This window comes from Rhinopithecus roxellana, chromosome 2 (genome assembly GCF_007565055.1).
Source record: "Rhinopithecus roxellana isolate Shanxi Qingling chromosome 2, ASM756505v1, whole genome shotgun sequence".
NCBI classification, from domain to species: Eukaryota; Metazoa; Chordata; class Mammalia; order Primates; family Cercopithecidae; genus Rhinopithecus; species Rhinopithecus roxellana.
The window spans coordinates 31,580,723-31,600,319 of NC_044550.1; the positions used below are offsets into that span (position 1 = coordinate 31,580,723).

Consider the following 19,597-nt stretch of genomic DNA (forward strand, 5'->3'; position numbering starts at 1 on the left):
AACCCGTGATGATGAGCATTTTTTCATATGTTTGTTGGCTGCATACATCTTCTTTTGAGAAGTGTCTGTTCATATCCTTTGGCCATTTCTTGATGGGGTTGGTGGTTTTTTTTCTTTTGAGACAGAGTTTCACTCTGTCGCCCAGGCTGGAGTGCAATGGCATGATCTTGGCTCACTACAAGCTCTGCCTCCCGGGTTCACGCCATTCTCCTGCCTCAGCCTCTCAAGTAGCTGGGACTACAGGTGCCCGCCACCACGCCCACTAATTTTTTGTATTTTAGTAGAGATGGGGTTTCATTGTGCTAGCCAGGATGGTCTCGATCTCCTGACCTCGTGGTCCACCTGCCTTGGCCTCCCAAAGTGCTGGGATTACAGGCGTGAGCCACTGTGCCCAGCTGGGTTGGTTGCTTTTTTTCGTGTAAATTTGTTTAAGTTCTTTGTAGATTCAGGATATTAGCCCTTTGTCAGATGGATAGATTGCAAAAATTTTCTCCCATTCTGTAGGTTGCCTGTTTACTCTAATGATGGTTTCTTTTGCTGTGTAGAAGCTCTTTAGTTTAAATAGATACCATTTGTCAATTTTGGCTTTTGTTGCCACTGCTTTTGGTGTTTTAGACATGAAGTCTTTGCACATGCCTATATCCTGAATGGTATTGCCTAGGTTTTCTTCAGGATTTTTATGGTCCTAGGTCTTATGTTTAAGTCTTTCATCCATTGAGTTGATTTTTGTATAAGGTGTAAGGAAGGGGTCCAGTGTCAGTTTTCTGCATATGGCTAGCCAGTTTTCCCAACACAATTTATTAAATAGGGAATCTTTGCCCCATTGCTTTTGTATGTCAGGTTTGTCAAAGATCAGATGGTGGTAGATGTGTGGTGTTATTTCTGAGACCTCCATTCTGTTCTACTGGTCTATATATATGTTTGGTACCAGTACCATGCTGTTTTGGTTACCGTTGCCTTGTAGTAAAGTTTGAAGTCAGGTAGCGTGATGCCTTCAGCGTTGTTCTTCTTACCCAGGATTGTCTTGGCTATGCGGGCTCTTTTTTGGTTCCATATAAACTTTAAAAAAGTAGTTTTTTCCAATTCTGTGAAGTGGTAGCTTGATGGGGATAGCATTGAATCTATAAATTACTTTTGGCAGTATGGCCATTTTCACGATGTTGATTATTCCTATCCATGAGCATGGAATGTTCTTCCATTTGTTTGTGTCCTCTTTTATTTCATTGAGCAGTGGTTTGTAGTTCTCCTTGAAGAGGTCCTTCACATCCCTTGTAAGTTGGATTCCTAGGTATTTTATTCTCTTTGAAGCAATTGTGAATGGGAGTTCACTCATGATTTGGCTCTCTATTATTGGTGTAAAGGAATGCTCGTGATTTTTGCACATTGATTTTGTATCCTGAGACTTTGCTAAAGTTGCTTATCAGCTTAAGGAGATTTGGGGCTGAGACAATGGGGTTTTCTAAATATATAGTCATGTCATCTGCAAACAGACAATTTGACTTCCTGTCTTCCTATCTGAATACTCTTTATCGCTTTCTTTTGCCTGATTGCCCTGGCCAGAACTTCCAATACTATGTTGAGTAGGAGTGGTGAGAGAGGGCATCCTTGTCTTGTGCCGGTTTTCAAAGGGAATGCTTCCAGTTTTTGCCCATTCAGTATGATATTGGCTGTGGGTTTGTCATCAATTGCTCTTATTATGTTGAGATACATTCCATTGATACCTAGTTTATTCAGAGTTTTTAGCATGAAAGACAGTTGAATTTTGTTGAAGGCCTTTTCTGTATCTATTGAAATAATCATGTGGTTTTTGTCATTGGTTCTGTTTATGTGATGGATTATGTTTATTGATTTGCGTATGTTGAACCAGCCTTGTATCTCAGGGATGAAGCCAACTTGATCGCTTTTTGATGTGCTGCTGGATTCAGTTTGCCAGTATTTTATTAAGGATTTTCACTTTAATGTTCATCAGGGATATTGGCCTAAAATTCCTTTTTTTGTTGTGTCTCTGCCAGGCTTTGGTATCAGGATGATGCTGGCCTCATAAAATGAGTTAGGGAGGATTCCCTCTTTTTCTGTTGATTGGAATAGTTTCAGAAGGAATGGTACCAGCTCCTCTTTGTACCTCTGGTAGAATTTGGCTGTGAATCTAGGCTGTGGTCCTGGACTTTTTTTGGTTGATAGGCTATTAATTATTGCTTCAATTTCAGAACCTGTTGTTGGTCTATTCAGAGATTCAAATTCTTTCTGGTTTTGTCTTGGGAGGGTGTATGTGTCCAGGAATTCATCCATTTCTTCTAGATTTTCTAGTTTATTTGTGTAGAGGTGTTTATAGTATTCTCTGATGGTAGTTTGTATTTCTGTGGGATCAGTGGTGCTATCCCCTTTCTCATTTTTTATTGCATTTATTTGATTCTTCTCTCTTTTCTTCTTTATTAGTCTTGCTAGTGGTCTGTTTTGTTGATCTTTTCAAAAAACCAGCTCCTGGATTCACTGATTTTTTTGAAAGGCTTTTTGTGTCTCTTTCTCCTTCAGTTCTGCTCTGAACCTACTCATTTCTTTCTTTTTTTTTTTTTTTTTTTTTTAAGTAGAGACGGGGTTTCACCAGGTTAGCCAGGATGGTCTCGATCTCCTGACCTCGTGATCCACCCGTCTCGGCCTCCCAAAGTGCTGGGATTACAGGCTTGAGCCACCGCACCCGGCCGAACCTACTTATTTCTTGTCTTCTGCTAGTTTTTGAATTTATTTGCTCTTGCTTCTCTTGTTCCTTTAATTAAGATGTTAGGGTGTCGATTTCAGGTATCTCCTGCTTTCTCTTGTGGGCATTTAGTGCTATAAATTTCCCTCCACACACTGCCTTAAATGTGTCCCAGAGATTCGGGTACGTTGTGTCTTTGTTCTCATTGGTTTTAAAGAACAGCTTTATTTCTGCCTTCATGTCGTTATTTACTTAGTAGTCTTTCCTGAGCAGTTTGCTCATTTTCCATCTAGTTGTGCGGATTTGAATGAGATTCTTAATCCTAAGTTCTAATTTGGTTGCACTGTGGTCTGAGAGACAGTTTGTTGTAATTTCTGTTCTTTTACATTTGCTCGGGAGTGTTTTACTTCCAATTATGTGGTCAATTTTAGAATAAGTGCGGTGTGGTGCTGAGAACAATATATATTCTGTTTATTTGTTGTGTAGAGTTCTGTAGATGTCTATTAGGTCCTCTTGGTCTAGAGTTGAGTTCAAGTCCTGGATATCCTTGTTAATTTTCTGTCTTGTTGATCTGTCTAATATTGATAGTGGGGTGTTAAAGTCTCCCATTATTATTGTGTGTGAGTCTAAGTGTCTTTGTAGGTCTCTAAGTACTTGCTTTATGAATCTTGGTGCTCCTGTATTGGGTGCATGTATATTTAGGATAGTTAGCTCTTATTATTGAATTGATCCCTTTACTATTATATAATGGCCTTCTTTGTCTCTTTTGATCTTTGTTGGTTTAAAGCCTGTTTTATCAGAGACCAAGATTGCAATCTCTGCTTTTTTTTTTTGCTTTCCATTTGCTTGGTAGATCTTCCTCCATCCCTTTATTTTGAGCCTGTGTGTGTCTCTGCACATGAGATGGGTCTCCTGAATACAGCACACTGATGGGTCTTGACTCTTTATCCAATTTGCCAGTCTATGTCTTTTAACTGGGGCATTTAGCCCATTTGCATTTAAGGTTAATATTGTTATGTGTGAATTTGATCCTGTCGTTATGATATTAGCTGATTATTTTGCCCGTTAATTGATGTGGTTTTTTCATAGCGTCGATGGGTTTTAAATTTGGCATGGTTTTGCAGTGGCTGGTGCCGGTCATTCCTATCCATGTTTAGTGCTTCCTTCAGGAGCTCTTGTAAGGCAGGCCTGGTGACAGATTCAGCATTTGCTTGTCTGTAAAGGATTTTATTTCTCCTTTATTTATGAAGCTTAGTTTGGCGGATATGAAATTCTGGGTTGAAAATTGTTTTCTTTAAAAATGTTGAATATTGGCCCCCACTCTCTTCTGGCTTGTAGAGTTTCTACAGAGAGATCCAGCTTTAGTCTGATGGGCTTCCCTTTGTGGGTAACCAGACCTTTCTCTCTGGCTGCCTTTAACATTTTTTCCTTCATTTCAACCTTGGTGAATGTGATAATTATGTGACTTTGGGTTGCTCTTCTCGACGAGTATCTTTGTGGTGTTCTCTGTATTTCCTGAATTTGAATGTTGGCCTGCCTTATTAGGTTGGGGAAGTTCTCTTGGACAATATCCTGAAAACTGTTTTCTAACTTGTTTCCATTCTCCCCATCACTTTCAGGTACACCAATCAAACATAGATTTGCTCTTTTCACATAGTCCCATATTTCTTGGAGGCTTTGTTAGGTTCTTTTCACTCTTTTTTCTCTAATCTTGTCTTCTGACTTTATTTCATTAATTTGATCTTCAGTCACTGATAGCCTTTCTTCTGCTTGATCGAATCGGCTACTGAAGTTTGTGTATGCTTCACGAAGTTCTCTTACTGTGTTTTTAAGCTCCATCAGGTCATATAAGCTCTTCTCTTCATGGGTTATTCTAGTTAGCCATTCATCTAACCTTTTTTCAAGGTTTTTAGCTTTCTTGCACTGGGTTAGAACATGCTCCTTTAGCTCGGAGAAGTTTGTTATTACTGACCTTCTGAAGCCCACTTCTGTCAACTCTTCAAACTCATTCTCCAGCCAGTTTTGTTACCTTGCAGGCGAGGGGTTGTATTCCTTAGAGGAGAAGACACCTTCTGGTTTTTGGAATATTCAGCCTTTCTACTCTGGTTTCTCCCCATCTTTGTGGTTTTATCTACCTTTGGTCTTTGATGTTGGTGACCTATGCATGGGGTTTTGGTGTAGATGTCCTTTTTGTTGATGTTGATGCCATTCCTTTCTGTTTGTTTGTTTTCGTTCTAACAGTCAGGCCCCTCAGCTGTGGTCTGTTGGGGTTTGCTGGAGGTCCACTCCAGACCCTGTTTGCCTGCTTATCACTAGCGAAGGCTGCACAACAGCAAATATTGCTGCCTGATTCTTTCTCTAGAAGCTTTGTCCCGAGGGACACCCACCTGTATGAGGTGTCTGTCAGCCCCTAGTGGGAGGTGTCTCCCAGTCAGGCTACACGGCGGTCAGGGACCCACTTGAGGAGGCAGTTTCTTCGTTATTGGAGCTCGAACGCCGTGCTGGGAGAATCACTCCTCTCTTCAGAGCTGTCAGAGGGGGACATTTAGGTCTGAAGAAGCTGTCTGCTGTCTTGTTCAGATATGCCCTGCCCCCAGAGGTGGAATCTAGGGAGGCAGTACGCCTTGGTGAGCTGCGGTGGCCCCCACCCAGTTCAAGCGTACCTGTGGCTTTGTTTACACTGTGAGCAGAGAACCACCTACTCAGGCCCCAGCAATGGCAGACACCCCTCCCCCACCAAGCTCCTGCATCCCAGGTTGATCTCAGACTGCTGCACTAGCAGTGAGCAAGGTTCCGTTGGTGTCGGACCAGCTGAGCCAGGCAGTGGAGGGGAACTCCTGGTTTGCTGGTTGCTAAGACCATGGGAAAAGCTCAGTATTTTGGCTGGAGTGTACTGCTCCTCCAGGTACATTGACTCATGGCTTCCCTTGGCTAGAAAACAGAAATCCCCTGACCCCTTGCGCTTCCCGGGTGAGGTGATGTCCTGCCCTGCTTTGGCTCGCCCTCTGTGGGTTGCACTCACTGTCCAACCAGTGCCAATGAGATGAACCAGGTACCTCAGTTGGAAATGCAGAAATTACCTGTCTTCTGTGTCGATCTCGCTGGGAGCTGTAGACTGGAGCTCTTCCTATTCAGCCATCCAGGATTTTTTTTTAAGCTATCTGTTTTTCCTTCATTTGAGAATGTCGGGAACACAGGAAACTGTTTTCTAATATTAAATTCTAGATGTCAGTCACCAGGGGTTTTTTAGAAGGATTAAAAATAACTTTATTAAAGATCATGTTATATTATAATGTTGCTTTCATTAAGCAACATTTTCTTTTAGCTAGTGCTATAAAAGGTGAATAATTGAACATTCGATCAAAGTGTTCATTAGAGAGGAAAGCTGAAAAGCTAACAATATGTATGACACTCTTAAATTTACACTTTGGGAAATCTCCAGGTAAAGAGTTACATTTTGCTGTGTTCCCTGCAAGATCAACAACTCATTTATCTATTTTTTAAATTAGGAGAATATATTGGAGAGGATTCATTTTCACATAGTGCCAAGCAGAGATGCAGACATGTGTACCTCTAAATCTTGTATCACTCACCAGAAGTTTGCTATGACTCTGTATGAACAGGTGAGATGGTTTGATTATTATTTAGATATTATAGTTCTGTTTTATGATTGATAGATTAAGCATATGTTTTTGCCTATGTAGTGTGTGTGTCGTAGCTGTGGAGCATCATCAGATCCTCTACCTTTTACAGAATTTGTGCGGTACATTTCTACAACAGCCTTATGGTAAGAACCTATTAAAGCATAATTATCAAAAACGTTAATACCATATTTAAGCACATTGAACACTTATTTTATAAAATCGTAGCATACATGAGTTTCCCCTCTCTGTCTGAGGCTACCAGATATGCTGCTGTGAGATGTATTAAGTGATGTCTATCAAAGTTGGATGTTTGTAATTTAGCCTAATATGTTACTTAGTGAAGTGTTACTTAGTGAAGTATACATAATACTAGTTAAATTTTATGTCTGTTTAATTTATAACAAATTTTAGAACTGTGAAGGGGAGCATAAAATGATAAACTGAATGTTAAATGGAACTATACATGGTTGCTTCATTTATGAGATGTTCTGTTTGTAATGGCCATATTTTCAGTCAGCTCTGCTATGTCCCTTTCTGGTGATAAAAGCTAGGGTAAACAGAGAAGAAACAAAAATGTGAGCATAATTCTCAGTTAGGTTATTGCATTTGAGGCCTCAACATTCACTTTAAATAAAAAATTTGCCACGCTTGCCTGCTCACCTGCCCACTGACTCGCTCCCTTTCTGTCCATGAAAGATTAGCTAGTTAAGGATCTAAACGTTAACCCTAGACCTTACATAATGTTCTTTGACTATTTTCCAACAGGTATTTGAAAGTATACATATTTGGCATGTGGCCAGGTGCAATGGCTAACACCTATAATCCCAGAACATTGGGAGGCTAAGGCTGGTGGATCACCTGAGGTCAGGAGTTCAAGACCAGCCTGGCCAAGATGGTGAAACCCCATCTCTACTAAAAATAATCTAAAAATAAAAAATTAGCTGGGTGTGGTCTCGGGCGCCTGTAATCCTATCTCCTTGGGAGGCTGAGGCAGATAACTGCTTGATCCCGGGAGGTGGAGGTTGCAGTGAGCTGAGTTCATGCCACTGCACTCCAGCCTGGGTGACAGAGTGAGATTACGTCTCACCAAAAAAAAAAAAAAAAAAGAAAAAAAATTTGGCATGTGGTAAACATTGAGTAAGATCATAAACATTTGCATACATTTTAATACAAAAGACATAATATGGATCAGTAATTATCAGTCAAAATATGTTAGTGCAACAGTTGATAAATGTTGCTAATATTTGTGTCAGTGTGCAAAGTGAATATCATGTTCATCCATTTCATATGATTTATCTTCCTGGCTTTATTGTGTATAAAACCTTATTTCATAAAGATTGTTGAATAATAACAATTTTGTTATTTGGATGTGTTTACTATCTTTCTTACGTTTACAGACACGTAAAAAACACTGATTTAGAGAAACATTCCTAAACTTCAGTCAAATTGTAGTCGGTTGTCAGTCATTTTTTAAAATTTCTATGAAAAGTAGGATGGTGTTCGAACAAAGATAGACAATAAGTTAAAAACTATAATTTTAATTCTACTTTAAAACTCTTGAATGAAATGACAGTGTTCTCAGGCAGAATGTTAGATAATAAGAATTAGAGCCCATCATTCTCTGCTTGGTAAACACTGCAAGTTGCAGGAGTGTGCGCTTTGAATTCTAACTATAATACCCTTATTTGTGTTGGTAATCAGTGTTGAATACCAGTTACTGAATGCTTACCATGTTCCAGGCTTTATGTAAGTTGTCACTTTTAATGTTAATGATAATTCTATTTTGTTGATGAAGAAATAGGTTTAATGAGGTTAATCTAGTAAGTAGATGAATTAAGATTGAAACCCAGATCTACCTGACTTCAACATTTTTCTGGATGTTGTCTAATGCTGTCAGTTTTGTAAGAGCAGTATATGCAGTTTGAATGAGCTTATCAGATTTAGGGCCTTCTGGTGTACTCGTGAAGTGTTTTGTATGGGTACATTTAGTTGTTACCAAATACTTGGAGATTATTTAAACTATTGAACTTTAAAATATATCCAACTCTAGAATAGTTATATTATTGTTAAGTACAACCAGAACATCTAGAATGGAAACTAGTTAGTGTTTCAGCTTACATGACATTCCTTTTTGGAAATATTTAGATAGTTTTAGTATTAGCCTGTTCTCATGCTGCTAATAAAGACATGCTCAAGACTGGGTAATTTATAAAGCAAAGAGGTTTAATTGACTCATAGTTCCATGTGGCTGAGTAGGCCTCACAATCATGGCAGAAGGAAAGGAGGAGCAAAGTCACATCTTACATGGTGGCAGGCAAGAGGAAAGAATGAGAGCCAAGCGAAAGGGGTTTCCCCTTACGAAACCATCAGATCTTGTGAGACTTATTCACTACCACAGAACAGTATGGGGGAAACTGCCCCCATGATTCAGTTGTTTCCAGCCGGGTCCCTCCCATAACATGAAGGAGTTTTGGGAGCTACAATTCAAGATGAGATTTGGGTGGGGACACAGCCAAACCATATTAGTTACTTAATACCCTGATACATAAAAATAGGTCTTTTAAGAGGTTGAATAAAAAGTATCACAGTTAACCTGTAGTGCATTAAAGGGCCTGCCCTGGGCTCTAATAAAATGATTAGTATCCTGGCTGGGCACAGTGACTCACTCCTGTAATCCCAACACTTTGGGAGTCTGAGGCGGGTGGATCACCTGAGGTCAGGAGTTCAAGACCAGCCTGGGGAACATGGGGAAACCCCGTCTCTACTAGAAATACAAAAGTTAGCCAGGTGTGGTGGCACGTGCCTGTAATCCCAGCCCCTCGAGTGGCTGAGGCACAAGAATCGCTTGAACCTGGGAGGTGGAGGTTGAAGTGAGCCAGGATTGTGCCATTGCACTCCAGCCTGGGTGATAGAGCAAGACTCCATCACACACACACACACACACACACAAAACCAGGAGTAATATTCATCATAAGAACAAAAGGCGTAAGTCAGGCTTTAACAACTCTGGTTGTGACTTCTGCATTTAATCAGCAAAGGACCTTCTAGCCGAAATTGATAACTTTGCTTCTAGGAACTTTGGGCCAGAGAGGGAGCCTTTCCTACAGTTTGTTGTTCTTGTTAGGTTAGGGTTTAAACTTAAGTTTCTACTCATTAAGTAATAATACAAATGAAACATTTGCCTTAAAACTACCCCCAGACAGAGGATCTTAGCCTCATTCGTCTAGTTCCAAACATATAATTTTGTGTTATTTTGTTCTCTTTATTTGAGCTAATTTTTTTCATCATATACTTGGCAAATTTAATAATTTTTCATTTTATGGAAATGTACTTTATGGTTCATTTTTCAGTTGTGGTCATGTTTTAGACAGAAAAAGTGATGCACATCTAAACTGACAATATTTTTCATGTGCAATTTATTAAAATTTTAAGTTCATAGGCCCAATTTGGGATTGCTTCTTTTTTTGTAGCAATGAAGTTGAAAGAATGTTGGAAAGACATGAACGCTTTAAACCTGAAATGTTTGCAGAATTGCTACAAGCAGCAAACACAACAGATGACTATAGGAAATGTCCTGTAAGTATAGTTTGGAGAATGTTAGTATGCTTCTTGTTCTGTAAATTTGAAAATAGGCATTCAAATATTATCATGTAAATATTGATTCTATATATAGAATTAGCTTTAAGAATTTTTTAAAAATATTATTTTAGATTATACCATGTGTACCATTTATCTTAGCATAATTTCTTTAAAAACTCCTAAGTTTGTGAAGGTTTGAAGGTAGCATATGTTGATTAAATTTTTCAGAGTTCTGAAATTTATCATTTGATTTAAGAGAAAGTTTCTTTTCAGTAAACTTGAATGATACTCTTTTCTCATCTAATATATTTGTATACTGACTTCAATGGTTTTATTTCTGCTTTTTTTTAGGTTGAATTCTTTAACAGATTTACAAAAATATCAAAGAATACTTTTATTTAAAATAGACTTCTTGTTTAATCAATAATTAAGACAAATCACTTGTTAGAAGTCATTTTTTAGTATACTGAATAAATTGCAAATATATGTTAACAATGTCATTATATAATACAAAGTGTGTAAGGTTTTGCCTATGGTTTATCTGTTTTCATAATTTTAGAACTTTTCTTTTGTGTTTTTCTGTAGAGTAACTGTGGCCAAAAAATAAAAATTCGCCGTGTTTTAATGAATTGCCCAGAGATTGTTACAATTGGTTTAGTCTGGGACTCTGAGCATTCTGACTTGACTGAAGATATTGTTCGGAATCTAGCAACACATCTTTATCTTCCTGGGGTATCTTATCTATTTTCATTCGCTTCCCTTTTATTTTCAAATTCTTCTAAAACATCTTGACATATATTATGATACACTTATTTTGATTTCAGAACTAAATTTTTTTTTCTGAACAAAATAATACTATTTCGATGTTTTATCTGATAAAGTCAAGTTTAATCAAACCAGGCTAACTGGAATGCCTTTACTACATAGACTAGCAATGGCTTTTAATTACAAACTAAACTGTCTCATGACTTTTGCTTCTTTCACTCTAAAATGATGATGATTGATGATTTTTTATCTATGGTCATGATTGTAAATATAAATACTGTTAACTTAGGTTTAAGTTTTTTGTTTTTTGTTTTCTGAGATGGAGTTTTGCTCTGTTGCCTGGGCTGGAGTGCAGTGGCCGGATCTCAGCTCACTGCAAGCTCCGCCTCCCGGGTTTACGCCATTCTCCTGCCTCAGCCTCCCCAGTAGCTGGGACTACAGGCGCCCGCCACCTCGCCCGGCTAGTTTTTTGTATTTTTTAGTAGAGACGGGGTTTCACTGTGTTAGCCAGGATGGTCTCGATCTCCTGACCTCGTGATCCGCCCGTCTCGGCTTCCCAAAGTGCTGGGATTACAGGCTTGAGCCACTGCGCCCGGCCGAAAGGTTTAAGATTTAAAATTCATCTAAAGTACTCTTTTTTTTTCCCCCCAGCAGAGTCTTGCTCTGTCGCCTAGGCTGCAGTGCAGTGGCGCAATCTTGGCTCTCTACAATCTCTGCCTCCCAGGCTCAAGCAATTTTCATGCTTCAGCCTCCCTAGTAGCTAGGATTACAGGCATGTGCCACCATACCCAGCTAATTTTTGTATTTTTAGTAGAGATGGGGTTTTACCATGTTTGCCAGTCTGTTCTCGAACTCTTGGCCTCAGGTTGGTCCACCTGCCTTGGCTTCCCAAAGGGCTGGGATTACAGGCGTGAGCCAGCATACCCGGTCATGATCTCTTGATATGCTTGTTACTTTCTTAGTATATTTTGAATCGGTTGATATTACAATTAAAGTTTTAGAGATAATTACCTTTTAGATAATATGTTTAATGAACATTCAAATACATGATTCAGTCAAGAATTACCAGAAATGTGGAATTTATCTCATATATTGAGTTTCTTTATGAAAAGTGTCAGTCATGTGTCATTAGAGATACTCTATTATGACTAAACTACTTTGTAGTGAATTCGGTTTTTTGGGCTTAAAGTTTCTATGAATGAATTAAAAGTGGTAATTCTGTTAACAATGTGATGTCAGTGGTGCCTTTAATAATATCATAATATTGGATTGGGGCAGTATGCATGAGAAATAATTTCATTATGTGTCAAATACATGATTCATCTAATTATTCCTCATTTTGCAAAAGTTACAGTGTTAAGTGTAAATTACTAATTTTTTTAAACAGCTTTTTTACAGAGTTACTGATGAAAATGCCAAAAATAGTGAACTTAACCTTGTTGGTATGATCTGCTACACCAGCCGACATTATTGTGCCTTTGCATTTCACACCAAAAGTTCCAAATGGGTATTTTTTGATGATGCAAATGTGAAAGAGGTAAGTGACTATTTAATTGAAATAATTACTGTGATTTTTACTTTTTGTTAATAAATGATATATTGATATTAATATTCAAAAGGATGATATAATTATTATGTAAAATAGTAATAAATGAACATAACAATGATAACATTAAGTTCAAACTTTCTTTTGTTATTCTTGAAATTGGCTTATTTTGAAGCCAAATTTTAAAGCAGTCCATTTCCAGAATAATAATAGACTAATGAATATTAGTATACAAATATGTAACTATCAGTGATCTGTGTGTCAGTGATGATCCTTTTTGCCTGATGCATACTTGCTTTTTTTTTTTTGTAGATGAGTCACAGTAGTTTTGTATAACTAATGATGAAAATGTGCTTGCCTTTATTTTTATTATGACAATTTTTTTTCAAATTTTGTGTATGGAATACAGAAATAGATATATCAGTTATATCTTTTGGTAATTATAGTTGACCCTTGAACAACATAGGAGTGCCAAGCCCCTGTGCAGTTGAAAACCCATGTACAACTTTTGACTTCCTCAAAACTTAACTGCCAGCAGCTTACTATTGACAGACAGCCTTACCAAAAACATAAACAGTCAATTAACACATATTCTGTATGTTATATGTATTGTATACTGTACTCTCACAGTAAAGTAAGCTAGAAAAAAAAAATCTTACTTAGAAAATTATAAGCAAAAGGAAATATATTTACCACTCACTAAGTGGAAGTGGATCATCATAAACGTCTTCATCCTTGCTATCTTCACATTGAGTAGACTGAAGAGGAAGAAAAGGAAGATTGGTCTTGCTGTCTCGGATGGTAGAGGCAGAAGAAAATTCACATATAAGTGAACCTGCACAGTTCAAACCTGTGTTGTTCAAGGGCCAACTGTAATTTATTTACTCAAATAGTAATAATATTGTTTAGAAAAGTAGTGAATAATAGTTCTTAATAAGGAGTATTGGAATCACATGAGGAGCTTTTTAAAAAACATATATTCCTGGACTCCTAAAATTTTGATTCAGTAGTGTAAAGGCAGGTATCTGAAATTTTAAGTTCTGCAGGAAATTCAGACATAGCACAGTTGAAAACTATTGGTCTTGCCAAAGCTTACTGGCTTTGGCAATCTTTATTAAGTAGTAAACTCATTTAAAAATGCAAGTTCTTTGGTTGTTATAAGCAAATGATGTAGAATTCTATTTAATTTCATTTTAATATACAACAAAAGGCCGTTTATCAGCACTGTGATTAAGACAATACAAATTCAAATATTTGGTATTTAGTGGACTTCTAATTCTACCCACGAAGGATTAACTGCTATAGAAATAGGCATTTCACTGTTTAAAACTAGGACATAGGTGAAACAACTCTAAACATTGAACAACATGCAGTTGAACAGAGAAAAGGGAAACAAATGAGGTCAGCTCTATGATTACCCACTGCTTACTGCCTAGAGATAGTTTCTGGGTTGCAGTGCAGGCAGTGGGAGCCCAAACAAAGCCCAGCAGTGTCACTGAGTTCTGCAGACTGAAACTGGAGTTCAGGGAGGCCTAGATGGCTAAAATTTGCAGGACAGAATATTAGAAAGAAAACTGCACAGGGAGAAAGTTCTGGAAATTGACAGAAGGGTTCCCTGGAATTTGTGGCTAAATTGTGATTTGTGCATGTGAGGGGTGAACCCACACAAGTTTGGGGTTAGTTGGGAGAGATAGGAAGCATCACTGGAAAACAAAAGGTAGGAGGCAGAGGTTGCAGTGAGCTGAGATCGTGCGACTGCACTTCAGCCTGGTGACAGAGTGAGACTCTGTCTCAAAAAGAAAAAAAGAAAAAAAAAAAAAGAAAAAAGCTTAAAACAAGCCTTGAAAGTTCAAAGCTAATCCCACTTTTAAAATAACACAACAAAATTCAATACCCAAGACTATGAAGTTCAGTGAAATTCAATATGCCACTTCAAAATAGCATTCAATAAAATATTACCAAATATTCAAATAACCTGAAGAAAAATTAATAAAAACAGACCAGAAATGACTGAGATGGGAATATCAGGGAAGGACAGTAAAACTACTATTTATGTATAGGGATTTCTTAGATAACGTTTAATAAGCATGAACCATAAAAATAGTTGGTAAATTAGACTTCATTGAAAGTTAAAATTGTTGTTCTTCAGTGAGATACTATTAGGAGAATAAAGTGACAAACCATATACTGAGAGAAAATATTTGTGAAGCATGTATCTAATAAAGACTGTATCCAGAATATTGAAATAACTCTTAAAACCCAATTAAAAAATCAGCAAAAAATGTTGACAGTTCACCAGTGAAGATATATGAATGGCCTTGAAATGATATTCAGTACATCATTAACCACAACGGAAATACAAATTTAATTCTTAATGAGATTCTAGTACTCATCTGTTGTAATGATCAAAATTAAAAAGACTGACAATACAAATAGTTGGTGAGGATAAGAACAGCTAGATCTCTCACACGACGCTGATGGAACCACAAAATTGAACATTCACTTTCAAAACTGTCAGTTTCTTTAAACATATATTTACTATATAACCCAGCAAATCCACTCTTGTGAAAACATAACTCCACATAAAACGTGTACTTGAATGTTCAGGATAGTTTTCTTCATAATGCTCAAACTAGAAATGACTCAAATGTCAACAATAGGTGAATGGATGAACAAATTGTGGTGTAGTTATACAGTGGAATACAATACTCAGCAAGAAGGACTGAACTATTGAACTGATACATGCAATAATGTGAACAAATCTCAGAAGCATTATGCTAAGTGAAAGAAGTGAGATATAAATGACTACATGCGGTGATCCCATTTATATGAAATTCTAGAAGGAAAAACAAAGGTTTGGAGAGTAGATCACTCATTTCCAGGGACTGCAAAGTGGGGTACCAGGTAATATTTTGGGGTGAGGATTACACAATTGTATTGTCAAAACTCACTGACTTGTACACTATAACTAGATAATTTTACTTCATATAGTACACCTCAAAGCTGTTTAAGTTTTGGTATTTATATTTAAAATCAGCACTTTGCTTGAATTACTTAGTACTTTGATGTAGGAGTTTATTAAGTTTCATCTTGAGTCGATGTGTAAAAACATTTTGCAGTTTCTACTTTGCTTTTACATAGTTTAAATTATTCAAAATTTGGAGAAAGAGCTGGGTATATTAATTACCCTGTGAAGGTTTTTATTTTATTTTCACATTGACTCTTCAAAGTCTGGCCAATGTGGTGAAACCCCGTCTCTACTAAAAATACCAAAATTAGCCAAGCATGGTGGCACATGCCTGTAATCCCAAGAGGCAAAGTCATGAGAATCCCTTGAACCTGGGAGGAGGAGGTTGCAGTGAGCTGAGACAGTGCTACTGAACTCCAGCCTGGGTGACTGTGCGACCTTTTCTCAAAAAACAGACATTACAAACAAAAAAATGGACTCCTCAAGTCTCTTGGAATCCCCAGTGAGGAGGATAAATAGCTGAATATATATAGTTCAAAACAGCTCATCAGAATTGTTTCTTAAAAGTCCCCTTCTCTGCAAACATATTCTAGAATGCTTTGTAGTGTTTTTGTTTGGTTTTGTTTTGCTTTTAAATCAATTTTATAGAGGTATAGTGCAAAACATTAAAATATACCCATTTTAAGTGTACAGTTGGAGTTTTGATAAATGTATTCACCTATGTAACCACCATAATCAGTACACAGAACATGTTCATCAGCCTAGAAAAATTCTATCAGGCCTCTTTGTTGTCATACCCCCCACAGCACCCCAGGACGAGGAAATTGCTGGTCTCATTATAGATTAGTTTTACTCATTCTACAATTTTATATAAATGGTCTCTTATAGTATGTACTACTCTGTGTCTGCCTCCCTTCCTTTAGCATAATGTCTTTAAGATTCATTCATGTTGTTTGGATTCACACTTTATTTTTATTGTGTGTTTTATGGCTGTACAACGATTTATCCATTTACCTATTGAAGTATGAATAATCTGTTTGTGAACATATTTTTTTCCATTGCTCTTAGATAATACCTAGAAGTGGGATTTCTGGGTTGTGTGGTAAGTGTCTGTTTAACTTCACAAGAAACTATCAAATTGATTTCCAAAGTGGTTATACCAGTTTGCATTCTATGAGAGCAGTGTACGAGAGTTCTTGTTGTTCCACATTCTCAGCAGCACTTTGTGTTGGTATTCTTTTTAATGTTAGCCCTTCTAGTGTATGTATAATATTATCTCATTGTGGTTTTCATTTGCATTTCCCTTGCGGTTGGTAATATTTTGAGCATCTTTTCTTGTGCTTGTTGACCATTCTTACATCTTTCTTTTGGTGAAATGTCCAGATTTTTTGCCAGTATTTCGCACTGGATTATCTTCTTCTTAATGCGTTGTAGGGATTCTTTATTCTGCACAGTAGTCCTTTATTAGCTGTATGTTGCTTATTTTTTTTTCAATTTCTTAACGGTGTCTTTCTAAGAGCAAAAGTTATTAACTAATTTAGATTAAGTCCATTTTAAAAATATTTTTCTTCCGTGGTTTGGTATACTAAGAAATCTGCCCTTCCCCAAGTTTGCAAAGATTTTCTCTTTTGTTTTCTTCTGGTTAAGTTTTAGTTTTTGTGTGAGCTATTCTTAGTTAATTTTTTTTGTTTGTTTTATATGAAGTCAGGTTAAAGTTATTTTTCTCATGGTAAAAATTCTTTATCTCCAGTTGTAACACCATTTGTTGAGCTGACTCTTAATTAAATTTCTCCATTGAATTGCCTTGAAGTCTTTGTCAAATGTCAGTCAACCACATATTTGGAAAGCTTTTTAAAATTTATTTGCCCACCAAATTTGTAAATGATAATGTTTAAAAGATTTTTATTTAGACTAGTTACTAAATACAGTTAATTATATAATACGATATATACTTGAACTACTGGCAGCTGCATATGTAAATTTTTAAAAAATATAAAATAACTCAGAGTTTCTGTCTTTTCATATAACACATTGATTACAAGGTTTTGTTTTGTCTTTATTCATTGTGTTTTTTTACAAGATTGGAACCAGATGGAAAGATGTTGTCTCCAAATGCATTCGATGCCACTTTCAGCCACTGCTTTTGTTTTACGCAAACCCAGATGGGACAGCAGTTTCTACTGACGATGCACTCAGGCAGGTTGTCAGCTGGTCACATTACAAATCTGTTGCAGAAAATATGGGTAATTCTTTCTTTTAAAAATTCTCCATGTTTTTCTATTATCACAGTCAACTAGGAATACTAATACTATGAATATCGGGGGGAACCCCATCCCCGATATTTAACATGGGTTCTTTTCTATTCCCTAAGCGTCTTGGCTGGTTTGAGAAATAAAGGGAAAGAGTACAAGAGAGAGAAATTTTAAAGCTGGGTGTCCGGGGGAGACATCACATGTCGGCAGGTTCTGTGATGTTCCCTGAGTCATAAAACCAGCAAGTTTTTATTAGCGATTTTCAAAAGGGGAGGAAGTGTACAAATAGGGTGTGGGTCACAGAGATCACATGCTTCACAAGGTAATAGAATATCACAAAGCAAGTGGAGACAGGGTGAAATCACAGGACCACAGGATGGGGCGAAATTAAAATTGCTAATGAAGTTTCCACATGCATTGTCATTGATAACATCTTATCAGGAGACAGGGTTTGAGAGCAGACAACCTGTCTCACCAAAATTTATTAGGTGGGAATTTCTTCCTCCTAATAAGCCTTGGAGCGCTACAGGAGACCGGGGCTTATTTCATCCCTTCGACTTTGACCATAAAAGAGGGATGCCTCCAAGGGGGCTGTTCATAGACCTACCCTCAGGGCACATTCTCTTTCTCAGGGATGTGCCTTGCTGAGAAAAAGAATTAAGCAATATTTCTCCTATTTGCTTTTTAAAGAAGAGAAATATGACTGTTCTGTCTGGCTTACCGGCAGTCAGAGTCCAAGGCCATCTCCCTTGTTCCCTGAACATTGCTGTTATCCTGTTCCTTTTTTGAAGGTGCCCAGATTTCATATTGTTCAAGCACACATGCTCTACAAACAATTTGTGCAGTTAACGCAATCATCACAGGGTCCTGAGGCAACATACATCTTCCTCAGCTTGCAAAGATGACCAGGATTAAGAGATTAAAGACAGGCATAGGAAATCACAAGGATATTGATTGGGGAAGTGATACGTGTCCTTGAAATCTTCACAATTTATGTTCAGAGTTTGCAGTAAAGACAGGTGTAAGAAATTATGAAAGTATTAATTTGCGGAACTAATAAATGTCCATGAAATTTTCACAATTTATGTTCTTCTGCCATGGCTTCAGCCGGGCCCTCTGTTCGGGGTCCCTGACTTCTCGCAACAAATATTGAGGATAATTTCAAATTTGACTTTGAGTAGAGTTGACGCAATTTTAGTAATTTTTGTTAGTATTTTGGAATGAACCTTTTCTCATCAGTGGCCTCAGAAACACCTTCAGGAGTTACCCACTATTATGGTCACACAATCACAGAAGAGGCTTCACTAGTAGCTCTTTCTAGAAGTACGTTTTAAGTGATGTAGTAAACTGGAAAAGTCCAAAACAGTTAGGTCCTTTTTGAATGCATTATAAAGCATTTCGAAATTCTTAAGTGATGTCAGTCCTCTTAAGTTTTAAGTAACTTTTTTTACAGTTAAAAATAATCTGAAAAAAATGATTCAAACATCTCTTTTCATGGTACGGAAAGGAATGATACATTTTTGTTTCTCTTTTTAAGGATGTGAAAAGCCTGTAATTTATAAGTCAGATAATTTAAAAGAAAATGGATTTGGTGATCAGGCAAAGCAGAGAGAAAATCAGAAATTTCAAACTGATAATATTTCATCATCTAATCGGAGCCATAGCCACACAGCTGTAGGGAAAGGACCAGGTATGTGTTTAAATTGTCATTTTTACATAGTTCCGAGTGAGTGTCTTCCTTTTTTCACTTACCGCAGGATGCTTACCTAGCTTTCCTTGCCTATGAAGAGATAATAACAAGTAGGTAACAAAATTCGTCTTTTGATTTATGCATTTCTCTGAGAGCTGTAGTTTTACCTGACCAGTTTGATTCCATGAGTTGTTTGAGTTTCTCCATGCACTCAGACTGTGGTAGGCCTGAGGCAGTCTGGACAGTTACCAAATAAAGCAACAATGTGGCATTTCCTTCAAGGAGTTAATAATCAGCTTGAAGCAGAAAAATGTGAGTTAATAATTTGGCATAAATGCCAAAATTAAATTTACTGGTAGTGAATGCAACAGTAGTTCAAAGTTACTATTGCCGTAGTTTGTTCTTAACCTCATTTTTATTCAACTCTGTCTTGTTATTGTTATCCTATAACTAACTTT

The 19,597-nt window shown here is 37.2% G+C and overlaps 1 protein-coding gene across 5 annotated transcripts in view; it reads left to right on the forward strand.

Moving 5' to 3' along the window:
• The window catches only part of USP53 (ubiquitin specific peptidase 53), a 75,540-nt gene that overhangs the window by 36,308 nt on the left and 19,635 nt on the right, over nt 1-19,597 (forward strand). For 3 of the 5 annotated variants that reach the window (XM_030915448.1, XM_010364864.2, XM_030915455.1), the window contains 7 exons: nt 6,205-6,318; nt 6,400-6,482; nt 9,810-9,915; nt 10,504-10,650; nt 12,071-12,220; nt 17,278-17,440; nt 18,987-19,139. In XM_030915448.1, the coding sequence (XP_030771308.1) occupies nt 6,205-6,318; nt 6,400-6,482; nt 9,810-9,915; nt 10,504-10,650; nt 12,071-12,220; nt 17,278-17,440; nt 18,987-19,139 (916 nt within the window). Of the gene's footprint in view, nt 1-6,204; nt 6,319-6,399; nt 6,483-9,809; nt 9,916-10,503; nt 10,651-12,070; nt 12,221-17,277; nt 17,441-18,986; nt 19,140-19,597 lie in introns of those variants that run through there. The other 2 variants (XM_030915454.1, XM_010364865.2) reach the window with 2 other exon arrangements.